We start from the raw sequence: 12827 nt of genomic DNA, 5'->3' as shown, positions 1-12827 counted from the left end.
GCTCCCTTATTGTGAGGAGGAACAGGGTACCCAGGAGACAGGGGGAAGGAAACAAGGAGTGGTGTCTTCAATACAGAGCCTGCATTAAGGGCTTGATCCAAAGCCCATGGGAGTCAGTGGAAAGACTTGGTTTCAATAGGTTTTGGATCAGGTCCAGAGAGAATGTATCTTATGCCATGCTTGGGTGTTCGGTTAAAGACCTGCAGGTAGCATTTGTCAGCTTGAGACAGATGGGAAGAGCACACAAAGCAAGTCCCCTTAAGTGGGGAACATCTGAGAGACAGCGTGTCTAATGGATTGTCCAGGACTTGGAGCCAGGAACTCTGGGGTTCTAATCCCAGCTCTGCCAACCACATGCTATGTTGACTTTGACAAGACAGCTTCTCTGTCTGTTTCCAGTCTGTACAATGGAGAGTAGGACACCGGCCTCCCAGGAGTTTGGGGGATTAGTTAATACATGTGAACTGCTAATGTCATTGGGTGCTAGATAGAGGAGGGGTAGAGCCCAGCTGCACAGGAAGCAAGGAGATCCATTTAGGAGAAACAGATGATATTCTTCCCCAGGGAAAAAGGACACTGACTGGAGCAGGAGCTGTAGGTGAACAGACATCTGGGTAACAATGTTCTCTTTCACCTGTGGAAATGGAGATGTTTGCTCTTGGGAAATAACTTGCTAGCAATTCTCTGTATGTATGTTTGTGTGGATGAGAGCAAGAGAACACATGCATGCATATACCCATGCACAAATACACCCAAGGCTCGGCACAGCCACCTCTGTGGCACCATCTTCTCTTGTCCATGGACTTGGAGGACACACACCATCCTCCCTCAAGCCTGATGGGGAATCAGCCCCAGAATGCAAACTCTCTTGTGCAGAGCTGCTTCACACTTAATGGAGGTGCCAGGAACAGCCTCCTGGGCAGGATTCCATTGGAACCGCACAGCTGTAGGCTTGGGGGAAGTGGAGCAGCAGGAAGAGATACAGGCCAGCCCTCCGTGCACAGGACACTGCCTCTCAGGAAGACCCTTGGAGATGCAAGCACATCTCAAAGGATCTGCAAAGTGTTGGGGCTGAGCTGCCTGCTACTCTGCTAGTATTGAGGGGGGAACAAGGGAAAAGCCCTTCCCCTAAGCCCGCCCCTTCAATAAATAAAAATATGGAGGAAATTCTGGGAGGGGAACCTAACAGCTTTCTTCCCCGCCTTGTCCCAACCCTTCTAGAGGATTCCCAGAAGGAGAGCAGGGATGGGGCCTATGACCATCACGTAGGAAATGTGTCACCAGCTACGGGAAATAAATGCTCCAGAGCTGCCCCTCTGCCTCTCAGTCTTGTCTAGAGGTTTGCAGCAACAATAGAAACACAGCTGTCTAACAACTGTCCCCTGCACCTCAGTCCAGCCATGCCACAGCATGGGTTGTAACTGCAAAGAGGATTTCCCAGTGAACAGCACAGCTGGGATAAGATGCACCAGCAAATGCTACTTAGCCCACACTGGGGAGACTCTGACCCAGAATTACCCTCAGCACCCCACAATGGAAGGTCTATGACTCAGAGGCTACTCACCTCTCACTCCAGCACAGGCTGGTTCTGTCAGGCCAGTTATGAGGTGGTTAATGGCACAGTGCATGTGTAAGGAAGCCCAGGAGTGGCAGGCTCCGCATGGTACTACCCCCTGGCATAGCAAAAGGCCGGTGTTCATTCATTCATTCATTCATTCACCCTGGCCACGTTCCACCACATGAAGTACCTTAATGAAAACCACAAAGCCCCCTGAGCTTCCAAGAGGCATTCAGGTGCAGCAGCCATTATTAAACTCTTGTTAAAAGGCCTGAAGCTAGTACTTTTTTTATTGACCCCAATTTATTTATCCTGGTTTTACACAGTCGATAATTCATCTGCTGCTTCCCGCATCATCAACACTCACACAGAACTAAGGCTGCGGGAGCAGAGCACCAAGAAGATCTAGCTGGTTTACATCGATCCTCACATCCTCTAAGCCCTTCCCCTAGCAAGTCATTTCTCTGCATTCGACAGGTGTAAATGTCAAAGAATTGGATCTGGCAGGTATCAGTGAGGCTTGATGGATCAGCAGGACCACACTATGGAAGCCTGGCCATTTGAAAAACAGAATCTCTTTGTTAGCATCTGCAATTAACAAAAGCTGGGTCTCCATATAAGTTTGCAAAGACTTTCTTTTTGCATAGTAAAAAAGTTCTCCCAACTCTGTCTCTCTCTCTCTCCTGTGACTTGTTATTGTTTTATTATTGTAATTGCTATAGAAAATCCAATACAAATTTTATAATACTAAAGAATCACATTGTGCAGAGCATGCCCATCTAACCGTTTGCAAGGAGTTAACCCCTTTTTTCTCCTTCCCTGCTTTCTAAAATTATTTCATGTGAATTTAATTCAGGTGAAAGGTCCCTGACTGACAGTTCTAGGGACAAACGTCCTCTCTAAGTCCATGGAGCAGGCACTGCATGGCTGGTTATTGGGAGTGCAAGCTTCTCCCACTGTCTTGTCAGGTGGATAGGCCACCATTAGGGGGAAGAAGGGAGTTGATTCTCCAGACCCATTCAGTCCTTGGTGTCTCTGCTGATACTAGCAGTAAAGATGGTAATTGGTGTCAGCAGTGGTGTCCCTGTTTACAAAAATGATGAGTGCTAAGATCCTACATATGCTCAATAGGCAGTTTTCTAATGTTGATAATTATGCTAATTTCCAGCCAATATTTGTCCATATTTGATCCTGGACATACTACTCAAGGAGAGCTGTCAATTTAAATTTCAAAGGCTGGCCAATTTTTAGTTGTGTGGGGGGAAAAATGAATATATACATATATATATATATATATATATATATATATACACACACACACCAACAGGGAAAAGCACATTTTCCACACAAACACTCATACCTCCAAATGAAGGACAGAATTTTGCTCTCAAAAACCCATCCCTTCAGATGAAAAGCAAGAATGGAAAAAATGCATTTTTTCAGAAAATTATGATTACATGGCAGTACAGGTTAGAAACAGAAAAAAATTATACACTTAACTGTAGTGTTAGCTGTGACACTGTCAGCTCATGCCAAGACCCCAGGCCTCACTGAACACTAACAAATGGATAGCTGGAAACCACTCTGACTCACCTGTGTGTTAGCATTATCAAAATTGATACAGAAATTTAAGTTGATAAGAATGTGTTCACCATGTTTAGACTTTATAAAATGCTTGTTGGATGCTGCATGTATTGATCTCATTTATAACCTCTATAGCCCTTGATGTAAAGTTATCATGAGTGTTTGCATTGTAAACCTCTGTAATTGTGTAACTCACCAAACTGGAAAAGAAGCATTAATCAAAGGGCTCATCCTGCACACAAGATGGCCTATTGAAGTGAAATTAGGTATTGTGTAGCATCAGAGAGGCCCTGTTGATTGTATTCCTCACTTCCTCCAGGAAGTAGAGACCTATGCATGAACTCATCCCATCAGTTTGGACTCTGGAGTGAAGGGGATAAAAATTTCTGACAAGAAGAAACTGAATCTCCTTCATGCTATCTGGCAGGGCAAAGATTCCTAAACATAAGCAAAGAGGTCACCATGCTGCTTGGCATGGGTTAGTCCTGAAAGACATTCTGAATTGACAGATTACTACAACTCTGTCACTTTCTGAATCACAGACTGAAACTCGTTTGTATATATATGCTCACTTGCTTTAACCTGTAAATAACTCTCATTTCTTTTTCCTAGTTAATAAATCTTTAGTTATTTATAACAGGATTGGCTACAAGTGTTGTCTCTGGTGTGAGATCTATGGTACACATTGACCTCAGGAAAATGACTTGTCTCTTGAGACTGGGAACAACCTAAATATTTTGTGATCTTCGGTGTAAGTGACCATTTATCACATACACAAGATGGGTCAAGTAATAACTTTTATTCGACCAAGTTCTGCTGATGAGAGAGATGAGCTTTCGAGATACACAGAGCTCTTCTTCAATTCATTTATCACATAGTCCAGCTCACCTGGGTGGCAAGATGGAGTGTCTAAAGGGACTGTCTGTGACTGCATTACAAGACTACTGTAGTTCTTTGGGAGTTCACATTTGTTACTAGGTTGGTGAAATCTAATTATGGAAATGCCACCAGTTTGGGGTGTCCGCCTTGCTTTTTGACAGCCTGCCCTGAGGTTAGAAAGACAAGATGGGGGAGGTAATTGGACCAGCTTCTGTTGGTGAGAGGCATAGGTGCCACTCCACAATCAGCCCCACAATCAGCACCTCCCCCTCCCTCCCCATGTCTCCCACCCGTTTCACAGCATGCAGGAGGCTGGGGGCAGGAGCGAGAATGCGGTGCACTCGGGGGTAGGGGGAGGAATGAGGTGGGAAGAGGCGGGGCAGGGTGGAGCAGGGGTGGGAGAGGAGGGGGTGGGGTGTGGCATTGAGGGAAGGGGTGGAGTAGGGGTGGGGCCTGGGGCAAAGCCAGGGGTCGAGCACCCCCAGGCACAAGGAAAAGTCGGCATCTATGGTGAGAAGGGCAAGCTTTCGAGCCACACAGAGCTCTTCTTCATGCTCTGAAGTTGGCAATCTTTGTCATGAGCCACTCCAGATAGCGTGACGTTAGCTATCAAGTAAAAGCTAGAATGTTAGTCAATTCTGATTATTAGTTTCCATTGGGATGAATATCCAGATTTATTGATCTAAGAAATAAATATTGATTGAGGCAAAGTCAATGCCAACACAGTAACAGGACAGATTCTCAGCTTGTTCCCGGAAACATGAATCCAATATATGTATTGTTCCATACCATCCAAATGTTTCTATCGTAAAGATCTGAACAGCCCTACATTAGGGCCACAGATTTCAAAAGTGTAACAGCTTTTCCTATTAGACACTTTGTAGAGGAGTGAAATGAGCTACAGGTCTTTGAAAAAGAACACTGTCTTAACTCCTGATGAGCCAGTCAAGAACCAGATATGTGTGTGTGTTGATTAGCTCGTCAAAGAATGATCACTATCTAGTCAAGATGCAGTCAATTATGTACTCATTCTGATTGGTTAACATTGATCCAGACTCCTGAACTGTTTAGCTCCTCAGAGATCAACAGGATGGGCTTCTTTCTAAACTCCAGAGCAGTTCCCAAGGACCATACTTTACACTTCAATGACAGTGTCCTCTCTCCCCCAGGAATTTTTTTGGTACCCGGGGGCTTCACCTGATAAGCCTTGAATAGCCTGTATATCCCATTACCCTCCTGAACAGAGACTTTTAAGCACAAACACGCAAATACTTGTTGAAGGCAAATTTCAATTTGCATATTTCATTGCAAAATCCTGCATTTGATCTCAGCTGATTAGTTATGCAAGTCACCTAGGCAGGGAGCAGAAACAATATTACCTGACTTATGTAACTAACCAACCAACCCAGCATGAACTTCACAGTGCAAATATTCACCACAAGAATGATTGGCAGCCCAAGAATTATTTGCTGAAGAAATCCTCTAATAATGTAGAACAGCAAATACACTTAGGAATTTCATGATCACTCGACAAATCCATTACACAGAACAACAAAACTTTTTCTGCATCTTACCCATAGTTCCTTCCAACCCAATGCCTAGAGCAGCAGGGGTTCACAAAATCCCAAAGGGTAACATGGTGCGAAGGCAAACACTACATCTATGGCAGTGTCCTGAGCATGCCACAGCACTCAAACCTCAGCCTACCTCATCTCCTCGTTACACAAGCTTTTACTTCTCAGATGTGACAGCATGGATCTTAGTCCAAACACAGAACCAGGCCTTGGATGGGTTGGGAGAGATGGGCTCAAGTATTGCAGTCGCCTCCTTAGAAGATCCTTTATACATCAAATATTATTGGCACAAAACTCTTGTCTTTCTCCAACTATCTGCCAGCAGTGAGACAACAGCAGAAACTCCGGGGGCGCTTTCAGCTGCTTCACAGCTACTGCTCTGCCCAGGTTTTGTCTTGCTGAAGTGAAGATCAGGACACAGGATGGCTGTTCAAACATCAGGAGTGTCCAGCAATGGTTATAACAGGTAGTGATCCACAGAAGAATGGGGCTGGGAGAGGCGCATCGCTGGCAGGGTGAAAGCCATGCAACAGCTGGCAAGAGCAAGGTCTCATGTGAGGCAGGCAAGGGGAGGTGCTGCCCTCAGACCCACCACCAGAAAAGGGAGCACTTTCTAAATAAACCACAAGGACACTTGCTGTTGAGGCCTATGTGCTTGGTAACTGGGTCCCTGATATTTGTCAGCATGTCGAGTTGTATGGAGCTCAGAGCCCTTCCTCGACAACTGATTCCCTGGCACCAGGCCCAGAGCACAGAGAAGCTCGGAAAGAAATTGAGAACGTGTTCATAGGTGAGTAACCGTTGAGTGCTGACTCAGCCTCCTGTCAGTCACGGTCAGTAGGGAGAGAGGGGAAAGGTGACTGGTAACCACTGGTAACCACACTGAGAGGAGGCCTGTGCCAGAAACCCCCTCTGCCTCTCTGCTGAAGGGCCCTGGTCTGGTGAGGGCTGTCTCCATAGTTCCCATTCATGCAGCCCCCCTCCCTCATCCCAGGGCATGCCCTGCTTTTTGACAGATTCAAGCCAGAGCCTCCTGTTTATTCCCCTCCACCTGGGAAGCTGCCTGCCCCATCCAAAGCCCACCTGGGAGCTTCCCTTCCACGTTTTTGTCAGCGTAAATAGGGGGTGAGATTGTCTTCCATTTTCTCCAGGAGACTGTGCGGGGAATATCCCTGCAACGCCCCTGGTGACATGCACCAGCCCAGCTGCAGGGGCTCAGGGGCTCATCTGGAATCCTGCTTCTCAGGGGCTATAAACCAGGAAACCTCCAGCCTGGAAGAAGAGAGGGGATTGCCCACTCCACCCCAGGGAGGGCAGGGGGTGAGGGGAGTGGTACTTCTCTGTGACATCAACCGCCCTGAGGCATCTGCAGACTCAGCACAGTTGGCTATCTCCTTGCTGCTCCAGGTCTGCCACAGTGCAAGTCTACAATGTATGTATGCGCCAGTCGCCTGGGCAGTGAATCACAGCCAGAGTCATCACTAGGAAAAGAGGAGAGGGATGCAAAATGACTCTGGAAAGACACTGATCTGTCCCAGCAGAGAGGCCACTGCTCCGCTCCCTACAATCATTCACCTGGCCTAGGAGCCAGCTTGGAAAGCTCCGAAGAGGATACCGAGATAGGATCAACTTCACTGACCCCTGCTGCCTCTGCAAGCCAAGCACTGCTGGGTCATGGGGAAGAGAAACCAGTAGCTGACCAGGCTGCAATGAGGAGCAGCACAGCTAGCCATGCCCTCACCAGCCTGACAACGAGGGAAAGGAGGGTGCCTGGGGAAAGCGATGGCTCAGAGCAGTGGGAGAGGACTTTCTCACTGTGTTCAATATTGCTAAGGAGTAAGCGAGGAGGAATACCCCCCCACACACACACCCAGCTGCTCCTCCTAAATCACAGTCCTTTGGAGCATGAGTATTTGTTGTACGTACAGCCTAAAAGTGAGCTAGCTGCTGAAGGCAGTCCTGGAGAAGGGCCAGACATGGCACAGCCTGCCAATGGGATTTCATTGGTTCATAGTAACCTTTTAGCTTCCTTAGCATGGGTACTGGTGAGAGCAGACTCGGAGTAAGTTCCAGAGGGAAATGGCCTGAATGTGCCAGTGGGTGAGCACTGGGCAATGGCACAAGAAGGGGATGGACAGCAGAGCCTGAGGGGCTGCTCTCCAACTGGCAAATGTCCAAGCCATTAAGAAAAGGACACCAAAGACAAGCCCATGAGATCATCTCCAGCTGCAATCCCACACACACCCAATCCCCAGGGCATGGGACCACCCCTCATGCCTGTGCATCGTAGGGCCATTATGAGTCGCACCCCATCCAGCGTGACCCAGTACCCTGTACAGTGTGAACCTATGGCACACCTGAAAAGACGTTGCAAATCCACCAGGAAACAGTCTATCTTCTGCTTGTTACTCTCTGAAGAGTGAGGCACGTCCACTGACAAACAGAAAACCACCAGCAGAAAGCAGAGATGGACAAGCTTCCCATCAAATCCCTCCAGGTCCCATGATCACTAGTGGCACTGGGCAAGCAGAATCCATGGCCATAGTCCCTTGCTCCTTCACCACAGTTCTTCTACCAAACAGACATTTCTAAATAGCAGACCATCTGTCAAAGATGCCAGCAACCAATCAGAATTGCCCATCACTGTACTTCTGGCAAGACCCCCTTTGTCTTCCTCCTATCAAAGCAGGGAGCCAACAGTGCCCCATCCTGCCTGGTGGATACTGTACAGTGAGTGATTGATACTGCCCCATGACAGCATACCCCTGGAGACACACACATTGATGCACTCCCTGGACCTGCCTCGTTGGCTTTAGCAGCCAGACAAGTGACGGAACTCACTGCGATCAAACAGGTGCTCCTGCATGGACAGTCCCAACATGGAGTCTCTCTAAATGCAACGTGGAATACCGGCCCACCAGCCAGGGGCGGCTCTACAAATTTGGCCGCCCCAAGCAATCATGCCCGGGAGGCGCCCCCGAGCCGCGGGAGCAGCGGACCTGCAGCGGGCATGACTGCGGAGGGTCCGCTGGTCGCACGGCTCAGCTGGACCTCCCGCAGCTGCAGACGGTTCGCGGTCCGGCGGCTCCGGTTGAGCTGCCGCAGTCATGCCTGCGGGAGGTCCAGCCGAGCCGCGGGACCAGCGAACCGTCCGCAGTCATGGCTGCGGCAGGTCCGGTCGTCCCGGGGCTCCAGTGGACCTCCCGCAGGCATGACTGCATCAGGTCCACCGGCCCAACCTGCCGCCCCCCTGGGAAAGGGCCGCCCCAGGCGGCTGCTTGCCCCGCTGGGCTCTAGAGCCGCCCCTGCCACCAGCATTCATTGCCAGGAGATGTGGCTGGGCAGTTGCAGCCATGAGCTATACCTAGGCAGCAGACATTTGAACAAGATGGCCAGTCCACCCTTAGCCTTGTTTTATCCCATCTCCGCAGCCTGCCCACATGGTGGGGAACTGCCACCTTCAATAACACTCCAGCCCTTCCTCTTCGGACCCTGTACCCGAGCATAAACTTCCCCGGCAGGCATGACAATGTAACTGAGCTCTGGGATTCAGGTCTCCTGGACTCTACTCCTAGCTCGGTCTCTGATTAGGCAATAAACCTTGGGCAACTCACTTCACCTCAGTGATTCAGTTACCTCCCCTGCAACATGGGGAGGATGTAATAAGACAGGGGATATGCCAGGCTTTATTAATGAAGTTATTTATTAATTATTGTTAATAATGTGCACTGAGATCCACAGATGACAGGAGCCACCTGCTTCTATATACTAAATTGGCTTCTTTGCATGGATTGGCAATATTTCAATCAGCACAACACGTACAAAGGAATAGAGCTGTAGTCTGGATGGGTTTTTTCCCCTCTTTGAATCCCCAGTCTCCGTGGACACCAGTTTGAATACACTCCACTTCCAAAGGTCCCTGTCCAAGAGGGATTGCACTTGGGAAGCTAAGGAGTCCTGCTTGTTTGATTTGTCTCTGCAAATTATCATCATTCTAGCAAATTTACCAAAAAAGATGTTTGTTTGCTTTCATATTATCTGTGTGGAGACCGTTAACATCTCCTGACATCAAATCCAGAGGTGAAACCTGAGATTGCGTCACAAATCCTGGGTTAACCACCAGTCCAGTGACATATGGCACGGCCAACAATTCCCAGTAGTCCAGAAGTGCTTTGTAGACGACCATCCGTGAAGTCAGCACCCTGCCCCAGCGTAAAGGATTGCTGAGTGGAGCATTATGTGGAAATGGATTCCCACCTGGAACTGCTTTCTTTTCTGTTTTTCTTCATTTTATTTCTTCATTTTTATTGAGAAAGCAGAAGCCAGCACACTAGTGACTGGGCCCCAGAAGGCACTTTTGGAGTGGCTGGTAAAAGAACCTTTCCATGCCCCAGTTTTGAAATTCTAACACAGCCCCTGCTTCCAATACCAGAGCTGACCAGCTCCTCATCAAAACTATCTGCCCATCATTTTCAACAGGAACCCCACACGCACTCCCACTTTCCTATTCTGCTTTTCCATCACAGAGTCCCAGTGTCTGGGAGACACCTCTGCTCTAGCTGAGGAAAGCTGAACATGATTCCATCCAGCATGTTAAAATGAGGTCATTCTCTTGCCTCTGAGAGTAAGCATGTCACAAGTGGAGCATGCCCAGCCCCTGCCAAGCTGGGGGATTGAAGCCCAGGATTAAAGCAGACTGAAGAGCAGCTCCTAGCCTTTAATAGGGACTAGTAAGTAGCGCTAGTCAAAGTCAGGCCTCAAAGGAGCACAGCATTTGGTTAATGAGGTTGCAACACAAACATCTGTGCACTTTCCCTCCTTTGGGGATGTATTCTAATCCCTGACAATGGATTCAATAGGGCAATTGTCCCAAGATCCTGACATTAGACCCCTACTGCTCTGGTTTTACACCACAGCGACCTGCTGTTGGATCCTACCACACAGCACCCTCCTCACCAGTCTTTTGGCCACACCACTTCACGCACCGAGGAGAACTTACCCACTGAGGACCACGATGAAGTCCATGACGTTCCAGCCATTCCGGAGGTATGAGCCCTTGTGGAAAACAAATCCCAGAGCAACTATTTTAATTCCAGCTTCAAAGCAAAAGATCCCAATGAAGTAAGGCTCTGTCTTCTCCTGTGGAAGGGACGAAAGAGATTGGTGAGAGAGGGAGTCGCAGCAAACGTCCGGAGGGGAATGCTGCTTATACCTTTTTATTTAACATTGTGCTGGAGTTTGGCTGTTCCACCATGCTCACTACTCGACATTGGACCTCACTCTGCCCGCTCTGCTCTTAGCACACGCTGAGGCCCCACAAAACCCTTGAATAATTAACTGCAGGGCTCAGGCCTCATCTCTGTTTCTCAGTAACCCTCCCTGCTCCACTTTCTAGCTGATGACCCTTTCTGACACCTCCATTAATAGCAAGTATCCCTGCCCCACCCCCCAGAGTTGAAGAAGTCTTTCAGAAGCATGAAGAGCCCAGAGGAAAGATCCAGCCACATTCTGTCCTTCCCCAAAGGCACTCTGGGATCACCACCATCAGAGACAGAAAGGAGATCACACCTCCAGTTTTCTGAGAAACTGTAGGCACCAGAGGCTTAAACCTCAGCAACTGTATTCGCCAACGGGCTTGCTACCAGCTAACACCCACGCCCATGAGAAAGCTGCAGCTGCTTCCAGGAGAGAAGGAAGATACAAGAGAAAGGCACTTACTAGTCGTCGGGACATGGGTGTCTTGTCATCCTCGGGGAGGTGCTGTTCCAGCGCTAGGACGATGCAGTTTGCAATGATGGTGGCCAGGATCATGTATTCAAAGGGCGTGGAGGGGACAGTTAAGGAGCAGAAATGACATAACAGAGATGGAACAAGTCTCTAATCCACAGACTCCCTTCCTGCCTCACCCTTTGTCACTACTTGTGACTGCTCAGGAAGCGACTACCATTTCTCCTCACACATGCGCGCATTCACACAGCAGCCAGATAAGCTTCCATTTTCCTCTGCTCCTAGCTAGTGGGGTGAGACCTACTGATTCAACTGTTTGGAAATGAGACAAGACAGCCAAGAGCACCAAGCCCATTAGCAGCTTCTCACCAGGGATCCAGTGGTGCCCAGCGCTCCTCCTCCACCTGGTAACTACAATACTGGCACTGGTGATGGAAGGAAGCCAATGCAATACAAAGGACTGGGCACCCATAGTGAGCTCCTCAGCCAGAGGTAACTTTGAACTAGGACAATGCAGGATGCTGGGGGGCTGGAATACACATACAAAGATGAATAAGTACAAAGGTTTAAAATTGCCCAGAAGCCCCCTTCAGAGCCTACATGAAAACCGATGTGACCCAGCAAGCCTACCAGGTCGGGCTGCACAATATAAACACAAAACACTCCCATACTTTCGTCAGGAGGGAAGGGCTTTATCTTATCTATAAAGGTCCAACCCAGCCAACCCTCCTTCACTAAATTCCGCTGAGAATCTGGACAAACCCCAGCTCTTTGAACATCCCCCGTAGCCTCACGCCCCTCCTTCCCCGCTCAGTCTTACCTGCCATCCTCAGGCAAGCCCCCCAACCTGCCATTTCCTTGGGGGCCTCTCTAGCCAATAAGTGCCCATGCTGGCATTAAATACAGCCCCAATGTGGAATTTAACATCAGTCACCTACATTTATAAAAGCCTAGCTCAGTCCAGCTGGGCTTGGGAATTATAGACCAGTCTATACCCTGCTATTTTTGGCTAAGACCCACGGCAGAGAAACACTGGGCTTACTCGCGCATCTGACTCATTTCAGTCTGGTTTCAGGCAAGGACACATGGCTGAGTCTACCTTTGTTAGAGTCATAAATGAGGCACGCCCTACAATGGACAGAGGAGATCTGTCCTTCCTTGCTGCTATTAATGCGTTGCTCATTGTATTCCACTGCATTGCTCCACTGGTCAGTTGGATATGACTGGGGATGTTTGGAACCCATTTGGGCCATGCCTGATAGAACATTCCCTGTTTGTATCATTGGTTCAATTCCCATCAACCTTGTAGCTCAGATGCTTTCTGCAGTCACCTAGGGATCAATGCAGCTTCCGATGCGCTGTCATTTCTGCATGGTATCACTAGGAGCTCTGAGTGAGGTTTGGACCAAACAATACCCATTGCCCCCTCTCCAGCCTTTGAGAAGGTTATTAGGCATCTAGGTGCTTGTAGTGGGGAAATGAGATATTGGATGGCTTGGAATTGG

The 12827-nt window shown here is 48.6% G+C and overlaps 1 protein-coding gene across 3 annotated transcripts in view; it reads right to left on the bottom strand.

The window, feature by feature from the left end:
* Positions 1-12827, bottom strand: part of CACNA1E (calcium voltage-gated channel subunit alpha1 E) — a 269347-nt gene that overhangs the window by 186293 nt on the left and 70227 nt on the right. For all 3 annotated transcript variants that reach the window (XM_039483760.1, XM_039483761.1, XM_039483762.1), the window contains exons 4-5: positions 11314-11419; positions 10595-10734 (exon numbers count right to left, since the gene is read on the bottom strand). In XM_039483760.1, the coding sequence (XP_039339694.1) occupies positions 10595-10734; positions 11314-11419 (246 nt within the window). The remainder of the gene's footprint in view (positions 1-10594; positions 10735-11313; positions 11420-12827) is intronic.

This window comes from Mauremys reevesii, linkage group 8 (genome assembly GCF_016161935.1).
Source record: "Mauremys reevesii isolate NIE-2019 linkage group 8, ASM1616193v1, whole genome shotgun sequence".
Classification (NCBI taxonomy): Eukaryota; Metazoa; Chordata; order Testudines; family Geoemydidae; genus Mauremys; species Mauremys reevesii.
The sequence above is the reverse complement of the archived record's forward strand: the minus strand, read 5'-3'. Positions and strand labels throughout refer to the sequence as shown.